The sequence below is a fragment of the Cornus florida genome, unplaced genomic scaffold (assembly GCF_030987335.1).
Source record: "Cornus florida cultivar Cherokee Brave unplaced genomic scaffold, ASM3098733v1 CherokeeBrave_3.0.0_Hap2_Chr05, whole genome shotgun sequence".
Classification (NCBI taxonomy): Eukaryota; Viridiplantae; Streptophyta; class Magnoliopsida; order Cornales; family Cornaceae; genus Cornus; species Cornus florida.
Genome location: NW_026775575.1, coordinates 99,230,200 through 99,240,919, shown reverse-complemented (window position 1 = coordinate 99,240,919; position 10,720 = coordinate 99,230,200). Strand labels below are relative to the sequence as shown.

The window sequence follows — 10,720 nt, the reverse complement described above, 5'->3', positions numbered from 1 at the left end:
GTTAAGCTTTCAAATGGGAGAAGAACTGTTAGCATACGTTGATGCTATGTTCTGTAGGAAGGAAAGGGTGCGGAGAAAAAATAGAAAGGAAAGAACAAATTTCCTTCCTTCGGTAAGAATTGATACCAAGAAAAAAAAGAAAAATAAAAAAGATAACATATCTTTCCTCTTTTACAAATGCCCATTAAAGTAAGGAAAACACGTGACTATTATAAAAATTTTAAATTAAATACTATTATAAATTACACAAATTTTAAATTTCAATTATATCCTCTATAGATTACAATATTATAAATTTTATTGAATATAATGATAAAAATAATTAAAACTTTCTCTTTCCTTATCTTTCAAAGAAGATAGTAAATTATTAGTTTCTTCTCTTATTTTCTCTTCTCTTCTCTTCTATCCATTGGAACAAAAAGAAAAAAATACACAATCTCTTCCCTATGAATGTCATATCCATCCCCTCTTCCCTCCCTTCCATTCAATTTTTTTCTTTCCCACGGAACATTGCATGAAAGCCCAGTAATGCTTTGAACGTTTAAAATAGCAAAATTTACAAACGGAAAACTAAAGCATTCGAAATGTGAATATATTTTTGTCTTTTCTTTCCTGTTGTTTTTTCCCCCCTTTGGCAACATCACCATCAGCTACCAACCTATATAAAAAACGGGATTGGTATGTTGGTTAAGTTTCTGCTGTTATCACGCTCACTGCTCCGTGCAATTTCTTTCAGACTAGTCCACGATTTTCTCTTCCTCTTGCTTGACGTGCTGACAGCTATTTCTGCATCTTTTGCGGCAGGACTGCTTTCATATGCAGCCGGCTTTTTAACTCCTGATCTGTTCCTCTTTCTCGCTCTTCCTTCCAACAAAGTAGTAACTGGTTTCACCAAAGGAGTCGCCGGACTGCTTGAAACAGGATTATCTCCGGGTATGGCTGGTAAAGCAACCTCTTCCATCTTATTCATCTCAACATTGCTTCTCATGGCTTTCTCGGAACTGACAGACTTCTGAAATGTGGGGTTCGCAGATCCTGACTTCAAAGATGGTTTGGCCTTTGGACATATATCTTTCATATGGCCTCCAGGGGTCCCTCTCATCAAATTTCTATGTGAACAGAAGTGGCATTTGTAAATTACATTGTTCTGTGTCAAATTATTCATTTTCTTGCGTCTATGCCTCACTTTTGCTCTATTCTTCTCAATTCGGACAGTACAATTATGACCAGGCTGAAGAATAGATTCACACCTGTAAAACATGAAATAGTAATCAAAACTCATAACTATTGAATATATCCTTTCATTCCTCAAACGTTTATACCATGCCATTTATTAGCAAAATAGTAGAGATAAGGGAACAAGAATAGAAGAGACATTAGTATCATTATCATATCATACCAATAGCAGTACCAATCAATAAGCACACAGCACAGAGTACCATAGCTTCGACAATTTTCAGGTGGAAGCAGTTAAGGGGCAGGGGGAGGATTGTCTGCACTAATGTCTTCATTCAACTTTAACCATATGACATTGATGACATGACCGTTTAACACAATCCAAGATTTTAAGGGGTTTATAAGCCAAGAAAACCCTCACCAATAAGTGCGGGAAGATACAAAATGGAGAAAGTATACAATTAAAACACATGGAACTACAACCATTGGGGCTCATAAATCATAATTCAATCACAAACGCGGACACTTCCGTTGTCCAATGGCATCCATTCCCCATATTTCTGTTGCATGTGAAGTAGAAACAAAAAAGCAAGCATCAAAGCATTTTTCTTGCAGAGGTGCATAGAATAGTACTTCCCCTCTTCTTACAATCCAGCAACTTATTACCTTCCTGCGACAGCATGGTTTCCTGCCAAAGATTTAACTTCTAATAATTTCCAAGTCTAAAGATCTTGAAATCCCAAAATCTTAAACTAGATATGTAGAATTTCAATTCAATTTCTAGGCAGTTAAAACTCCTAAGCATTCTGTACACGGTTTCCATTCAGCTGTTAATTACTCTCTGATCTCATTCTTTCACCTTCTTCCTTTCTTTTTATCATATTTTTTTACTTTTTTTTTATCATAATGGGGTGGTTTGGGGGTTCAATTAAGGAAGATGAAAACCCAGCAATAATTTGTAATGTACAATATGTTGTTCGATAAAGAAACAGGTTGTTATTCGTAAAATCAGCAGATACCTAAAATGAGGATACCTGGATGTATGAAAATGGCAAGACAAGAATATATAAAATAAAATCTCTGATCTCATTCTTTCACCGTCTTCCTTTCTCAATAATTTTCATACGTCTTTACATGGATGTTGAAATACAAAATGAAATCTAAATATGGTTAGATCTTTAGGCCCCATTTTAATGGATGGTTATGCAATGAAGGGTTTTCACTTCGACATGGTACAAATATCTAAATACATCTTCCAACACAAATCCCTATTTTTTCCGCTCCAATTCCCCCACCACCGCGAACCCTAGTTGGATTCAGGTATGATACATTTTTTAGTACTTCGAAGAACCCAAGTACTCTCTTTCAAATCAGGGTTCAAATGACAAATATATCAGAGAATTAGCGATGGGAGTCGAAATATATGGGAAAATGAGCCATGGAAGTCGAACTGGGAGATAAAGAGGAAGATAGGGTATAGGAGAATACAGTAGGGTAGATACAGTTTTATCAGGATCAATCCGCAATTATATCCTTCATAATATGGATTTCATATAACTTCATTAACCTTGTTATTTTATAATCTACACATAAAAAAGGTTCTTAGTGCCCTTCACTCAAGGTAGATTTTTGCCTTAAAGCAGCTTAGACGCTTGAAGGGTAAATAACCAGGGTTCAGTGGTTACAAACTGCTGACTGAAAGGAGATTACTCTTTGTAATTTTTGGTATATTTGAAAAAAGTGCAAGAAACAATATTTTAGGACCTTTAAACTTCTAAATTGTAATAAGATTGAGGAAGTCACTTTGACATAAATAATTGTATGAGCTCTAGGATTGGAGTTTTGCAAGAGGCATGAATTTACTGGATTTTTCAGACAGTTTATCCTTTATGATTTTAATACATCTATTAGTACAAGGGTTTTATCCTCTCTTTTTTCCTACAGATAAACCTATTGTATTTAAAAAATAGAGAAGATTCAAATTGTAACAATATTACCCTGCGCAAGTACATCAATGAACTAAGAAGCACAACTCCAATAAATGAAGAGTAAGGTCATACAAGGATTAATTTGAAGAAACTATCGTAACAGAGAATCGCTAATCAGATAGAGATGATAGAGAACTGTCAAATTAGATATGTAGTTAGAACCACATCTCTAAGTATAGTCAAAGATATCTAAAACCTAACAATGGGTAGTTTCATATAAGCAATACACATATATTGTGAAGACATGAACTAATCACTACAGATATATGCAAATACAGTACGACAACACAATTGCGCAATACTTGCTACAACATTCCATGAGAATTTTTTATTTTAATACAGCTTTCAACTTTTACAACTAAAGGCATTTACAAATAACCCAGAGAAGAAAAAGTAAAAATAAAAATAAAAACTAAAACAAGGCATGTAAGTAAAAATGAAACTGCATATATGCATGTAACTTGTTCTAATCATCATGGGCACTCTAACCAACTTCCAAAATCATCATCATCCTTGTCTTGGTATCATTGGAATGAAGTTGGCCATATAGATTATCCTTTTTTTTTCCTTTCTACTATAAGCCAAGCCTCCTATTATATCTAATTTCATTAGATTTTTTATTATTTATTACTTCCTCCCATTGTAATTATGGTTGCTTCTTTGCCTCTTATATTCTGCTTTAACTGATGATCATTGTTTATTAGTGCATTTTCCGGTCTACGTTGTATATGCCTATGCCATTTAAGCCTTATTTCTCTTCGTTTATCACTAAGAAGCGTCACACATTATCTTTCTCTAACATGTTGATTACTAATCACGCCTCTTCTAAATAGTCCTATCATGCATTTCAATAATCTCATTTCAGCAAAAATAATGCATTTTTATTGTTTCTTTTTAAGCATCGAACATTTTGCTCCATATAAGATGGTTGGTTAAAAACCATCCTATATGATATTATCTTATTGCAAAGGATACCACTAACTCGTCTTCACCTTCCCCAAGTACCAAAAATATTAGAGATAGTAGTTTCTAAACCCCACATAATTAAATTACGGAGGAAACAATCATAACGACACATACCTACATACAAACATATAGGGAGAGATGAGAGAAATAACAAAACCTGAAACAATGATTGGTTGAGCTGTACCAAGTTAAAAGACAATTGCATCGTCCAAAATCCAAACTAATATTTTCTACTAATTTCCATAAGACTTTAAAAATATACCACTGCAGGAATTTACAGCAGCCACCAAAAAAAGGCATATGCACTTATAACACGATTGCATAATTGCACATAACTTGCTTCAGGGATTTGGGCAGGATCAAACCCAGAGTTCCCAATCATCCAAAAGAAATCCAAAACCCTAGACAATAGAAGTACAATCCAAGCCAGCATAACCACCTAACATATGCATATAGGAATATATAGAGAGAGTGAGTGAGAGGACAAAAGTCACCAACCTTTGGCAAGAAAAGAGTGATGGGTCGGGTGGTATTCCAGTGGCCTCACCACAGGCAGCCAAGCGATTACCAAAGAAGGCAGCCAATGAGGGTATGGACACATCGCTGCTAGCCCAAACCGCGAGGCTCTTCATATGCTGCACTTTCAAATTCAATTTTGTGTTGGTGGTCATCTTTTTCTTCCCACCGGACTCTTCTCTGAGTGTGATTGAAGCCTGAGACCCACCGGTAACATTAGGTGCTTGCTTTTTTGGTCCTCTCTTGCCCATGTTTCCCTTATCAGATTTCTGGTGTTTCTTTCAGGACTTTACTCAAACAATCTATTGATAGAAATCAAAATCTCAAATCCCAATATCGTCGTGTATCTATATTATTATTTACGTATCGCAACACTAATACAAACCCTAAAGAAACACACACAATCACAGATAATCAACACAGAGGCCATTATAGATGAACATACGACCACAGAAAAAATTAAAAATTTATTGATGCCATTTCACTGATGAGAAGATGCGTCATAATCAATCGAAATTAGCAATGACGAGAAGAGTGCTAATTGATGGAGGGACGACAATTGAAGGGTCCGCAAACTTGATGAAGCCGTAGCCTTTGGAACCAAGGGCGGATCCAAGATTTCACAATGGGGTGGGCTAATATTAAACAAAAATTTAATAACAAAATTTTTTAAGGAAAAAAAAAAAAAGCTCGTCTAACCTCATCCATTTGATTTACCGGGTATTCATGTATTTGAATACGTAACCTAGGATCTCTTTCAATAGAAGTGGAGTGAAGTTGATTGGGTTCAACAACTTGAGGTAGGGCAGGAGGATGCAAATCAAGATCGCTAGGTATATCCTTTTTCAATTGATCATCGTCAATGTTAGATGCACTACCACTAGGTATATCCTTTTTCGATTGACCATCGTCACTCATTTGGCCTCTCTTTTGATAGAATGAGAGAATAGACCTACTATTCACTTTCTTGTTTGAAGGTTGATGTTGAGTCATTATTATTTTTAACCTAATAAAATTAAAGAATGAGTTAGATTAAAAATATCTAAATCAAAATATATCAACCAAAACCAACTGTTGTTTAATTCAATTTTAGTTAATTAACAATGTTTCTTTAGACAATTGACTGATTAAGGCATAGAAAATCCTATTTGGGTAATTAATATAAAAAACCACCAATTTATTTCTGACCAATTCACCACTCAGTATCCTATCTCTTCTTTTGACCAATTTACTAATCCTATTTGAGAATCTACGAGTGGAAGCAGAGTGTGAGGTAGTTCATGGCAAGCCCCTTCCAACACTATGGAATTCACTCAAAAGAATGTTTTTTAAAAGTATTTTAATTTTCAAGCAGTAACTTTAGAGCTTTACCCTATATTAAGTAATTTTGTTGTTTATATATTAACAAATTTTGTTACTTTATATTGTACTTTGTTTCATATACAATTGGGTGCCCATATTAATTGACAGATTTATGCTTTATGTGGTTAACATCCAATTTATTATTAGCATGAAAAAATCTGGAATAAATATATATATATATATATATATATATATATATATATATATATATATATATATATATATATTGAATAATTGAAGAAATGACTTACCTTGAATATCAATTGATCCAATTTGTTGTGCTTTATACTTAAGAGTCTGAAGTGATGAAAGCACTCTAAAAGATGGTAGGACCGTAGGATGCTGTAATTGTAAAAATTATAATCCACGATAAGGGCCTTCAGCTTGTTCAAGACTCAAGTTCAACCCAAATTTACCAATTAGTCTTTCAAATCCTGCAAAGGGAGATCCTGTTTCAGTCATTATCTTCACAAATATTTATAACTAAAATTCATAAAATAAAAATAAAAATAAATTATATAAAAAAGATCATCAAAAATTTCACCAAATAGGATTTAGTTTGCAAAACAAGAATTACAGACCTTGATTAATTGATTTAGAAAAAAAATTTAAACAAAAACCATACATACAAGTTCGCAGTTGCAGAGAGGGAGGGGCAAGCTTGAGAGTTGAGAGACAGCGGGCCAGCGGCTGAAGCTTGCGAACGGCGAACCCGAACTGGAACAGCGGGCGATGGAAACTGAAAGATATGGGTTTTGATTTTTGGAACAATCTGAAATGATACGCCGATATGGGTTTTGATATAGGTAATAGGTTTTGAACTTTTGGTTCTTGCAGACAGATAAACTGAAATATATGGGTTTTGAACTTCTGATTCTTGTAGATTTTGTAGTTTGCAGTTGCAGAGAGAGAGAGGGCAGGTTCAGAGTTGAGAACGAGAATAGAGATGGAGGCGATTGGGGAGACTGAAATGATTGGGTCAGGGCCAGAGGCCACCCCCACCGCTCTTGTTTGGAACTACCTTGAAAGAGAAAGAGAAAAACCGAAGGGTTTTAAGTTGTATAAATCTCGGAAGGGAAGGGGCAACAAGCGGTTGAGAGAGGGATAGTGGAGAGTGGTGGCGGCGGCGGCAGAGAGTAGTGAGTGGCGTTGGGTAGCAAAGTTTAGGGGTTTGCCTACCGGGTTAACCCATTAAAGCCGGTTTTTTTTTTTTTTTTTTTTTCAGTTTTATATATGTTTTTTAGGACACTGGTCGTATTTTTAGTCCTGATAGGAAAGGACCTAAATCCTCCACTATGGTCCATGGACTTCGCTCCAACCCATCTTGAGACCCGATCCATGTTCTTAAATAAGCCCAACCCAGCTTCCTATAGACCAATCTCCCAGGTCCATTGCGGGCGGTGGACCTTGGCATTAAGCCAGCCTCACCTCAAAAGTCCAACTCGATAGTCCCGACTCCCAACTTTGTAAAGTCTACTTAATAACCCCGATTAGCCCATTATTTATATACTCAAATATGTAGAATTGGTGGCCTCAGTTGGCAGAGGCACTCTTCTAATTGTGTAATGACCCAACTTCGGGTTACCCTATTCTCCCCAGGTAAAATATTTGACGTTAAAATTCCTTTTGTTCTTAATTTTCTATGGCTTGTGTTTACGGATTGTATTTCTTTTTCTTTTTTTTTTTATTAGACTTTAGAGAATTTGTGCTTTGTGACTTTATAAAAGCTCACATTTCATTATTTTGGTCCAGCCTGATCTTGACCTATCTTGGACTTCTTCTTTTTTCTTTTTCTTTTTTCAAAGCAAGAGTTAGGAATTAGTGGCTAGTTGTTAGAGGAGAAGGGAATGATGCAAGGCTGAAACACGGACTCTCAAAAATATTATACATTTCAAACTCCAAAACTAATTTTCACGATTTGTCCAACTTGATATTTCTTTTTTCATTAAATTAAAAGACTAAAGATGGAGTCCTTCACAAATAAAATCAGAAAGTGTGCAACACGCTCACTCAATATACACAATAAATAAAATTAATGACTTCACCAAATTCTTATTAAGAATGTTATTTATTAAATAAATCTAGGGTGTGACAAAATTCATGACTTTACCAAATTCACATTAAAGATATTTAATGCAGGTTAAGGTGAATCACCTTTCACCAACCCATGGCCTCTGTCTATTTAAATTGTTTTTCCTTTTCTTTATAGGAATTTTGTATTCCCTTTTAGTATTTCTTTTAGAGCATTTTCAAGCCATTGGAAGTTAAGGACCATATTACATCATCACTTTTATTATTATTTTAAATTTTTTTTTCATAATAAGAATATTAAGAATTAAAGGAGAAATGGTGCGAATGCTCAAATCTGACTCATTCAAAAACAACAAGAAGCAACCCTATAGCTTAGCCTATGAAGGCTTCGTTGAATTTTAGTTAGACTCGTGACTCTTTAATAGGTAGTGACATGTTTGGTAGAGTTCGAATTTGTTTTGAAGATGGAGAATTGGAGAAACTAATGGAGAGAATCCAAAAATCCTCACTATAGTGCCCCTGATATTTTGTACAGTGCTGTGGTGGCTCAATATTGTGGTGCCACGTGGCACCAGCTGGTTGCTGAGAGTTGAATCCACGTGGATGGGCAATGTTCTCATATTTGCAGAGAAGAATCTATGAGTAGGCTTCGCTGTTGGACAAAGGAGAATGAAGTCCGTGGATTCTAAGTAGGGGCCCTCTTTGGGTTGGAATTATGTGCGGTGGCGTCTCGGATTGCACCTTCTCATATCAAATCATGGACCACACCTTTTATGTACCAACCAGTGTTCAATTTCAATTAGCTAGCATCATGCTGTAACTTGATGATTCTGATTCATGAATCTATCTATATTGGCAATGCAATGTAATGTAGCAGTCATGATCATGTGGGTCCCAAAATGTTTAGAATGATGGAAGCTCAATGTGGAATATGATTGTTCAAATTGTTGACATTATGACAACAAAACTGTTTTTGCTTGGCAATTGTCAAAAATGATGAGCTTCGTGTACAGAATTTTATTCTAAAATTTGGGAGAATTGAGTTCAATAAAGTGAGAAGAAATGCATATAATTAAAATTTTGTGTTTAGTAGTATAAAATTAATGTCTTACAATTAAAAATGAATTACATTCTACTGATCCAAACATCATATTTTATTTACCAACAAAAAAATCCCTCAATTTTTTAATTCAATTCCACACTACCACATAACCAAACATACCCGAAGTGTTTTCAAAAACAACTCTACTTGTGAGAAAATGTATGTTAAAAGGATTCTAATCTTTTAGAATAAAAATTAAAAAGTTTATTTGATAATTTACAAATATTTCTTATGATTTGTGTTTGGTTTGCCATTCAAAAAATAATTCTGAAGAATTTTAAAAATAGAAAATTATTTTCAGATCATTATAAAAAACAATTCTACGAAAACAAACCCTTTCTTTATAATGCAGAGTTTATGTATATTTTTTTAATTTTTAGTTATATTAAAAAATAAAATTATTTTTTAAATAATAAATCAAGCAAGTCCTTACTTTTGCAATTTTGACATACTATTTTCATTTTAAAAATTGAACAAAGGTTTTTGAAATTTTAATTGCCTTCAACTTTAAAAAAAATGTGAACTACGGAGAGTACATTTGGATTCTTTCTTGTCACATTTTATATGTGCATGACTTTGTCCAAATAATTAAAACAATATGTTATCCAAACGTTAGTTCTAATAATACAACTAAAATATAAACGGAATAATAATATGAATTGGAGAAGGGTTTATCCATAAGTCATTAATTATAAATTTAGTATAATAATGAATATTATATGCTCTCCTTGTTTCTGTTTCCTAAAAGCTTCCTTTCTTCTTCCTTGTACGTGTTCTTTTACTTGAAGGTAGGGCTGGTATTAGCATCATTATTTTACTCAATAAATCATTATATATATTTATATATGCAACGTCAAGCATTTAAAAGTTAGCTTGTGTTAAATGCCTTCTCTTAAAAGAAATTAATGATTCAATGGCCTAGAAAGATGGCCCAAGATGCCAACCTAGCTAGAACTTATAAATATATATATACTACGAATATTCAAGTGTGACAGTTGGGGGCATCTTAAGTCTTTGGATATAAATATAAAATATTCAAGTGGGACTTCTGTTTATGGGTCAGTATATATATATATATATATGTATTATGTAAGTATTAATGCACTGATGCATTTTCTTCAGTTTCTAAAGAATTATTCATATTGATTTAATAATTTTAATTTCTCAAATAAGAGTACAAGACACGTGAAGAATGTATGAATGTATTGATTGTATATGTATAATGATTGTATATATGAACAGTACATAGGCGTGCAAAAATCAATCAAGCCGCCCTCTCATTGTGACGTTTTGAGGTCAAAATTATCACCCAATCAGACAATCATCACAGATGAGTTGACCTTCTAAAAATATAATCCCTCCTCCTAAATTAACGATCATCTTTAGGAACTGTAATTCAAGTAACTAAAATTTCAAGACGTTATTTCATTTTTAACATATTAATTTTATTTTAAAATCTAATAAATATAGCGAAATATAATTTAAGAGGAACTAAATCTTAGATTTGATACTTAGTTATGAGAACGTCTTGGGACGGACCCAAATATTCAACAAAAGTTAGAGATTTATTTTTGGCAAT

At 33.8% G+C, this 10,720-nt stretch overlaps 1 protein-coding gene across 3 annotated transcripts; it reads right to left on the bottom strand.

The window, feature by feature from the left end:
• Positions 1-315: 315 nt before the first annotated feature.
• Positions 316-7,210, bottom strand: LOC132307916 (uncharacterized). 3 transcript variants are annotated; one of them, XM_059805806.1, is made up of 4 exons: positions 6,638-7,210; positions 6,260-6,442; positions 4,629-4,933; positions 316-1,250 (listed from the first exon to the last, which is right to left on the bottom strand). In XM_059805806.1, the coding sequence occupies exons 3-4, from the start codon at positions 4,895-4,897 to the stop codon at positions 659-661; spliced, it is 861 nt and encodes a 286-aa protein (XP_059661789.1). In that variant the 5' UTR covers positions 4,898-4,933; positions 6,260-6,442; positions 6,638-7,210; the 3' UTR covers positions 316-658. The 3 variants fall into 3 exon arrangements, with proteins under 3 accessions (XP_059661789.1, XP_059661788.1, XP_059661787.1); XM_059805805.1 differs by having other exon boundaries at positions 4,629-4,948; positions 6,634-7,209; XM_059805804.1 differs by having other exon boundaries at positions 4,629-4,948; positions 6,638-7,209.
• Positions 7,211-10,720: the final 3,510 nt, after the last annotated feature.

Coding starts and splice junctions, on each gene's coding strand:
- LOC132307916 (XM_059805806.1), bottom strand. CDS start 4,897: ATGGGCAAGAGAGGACCAAAAAAGCAAGCACCTAATGTTACCGGTGGG. Junction 1,251..4,628: donor TCACTCTTTTCTTGCCAAAG/GTTGGTGACTTT, acceptor CATGTTTTACAG/GTGTGAATCTATTCTTCAGC.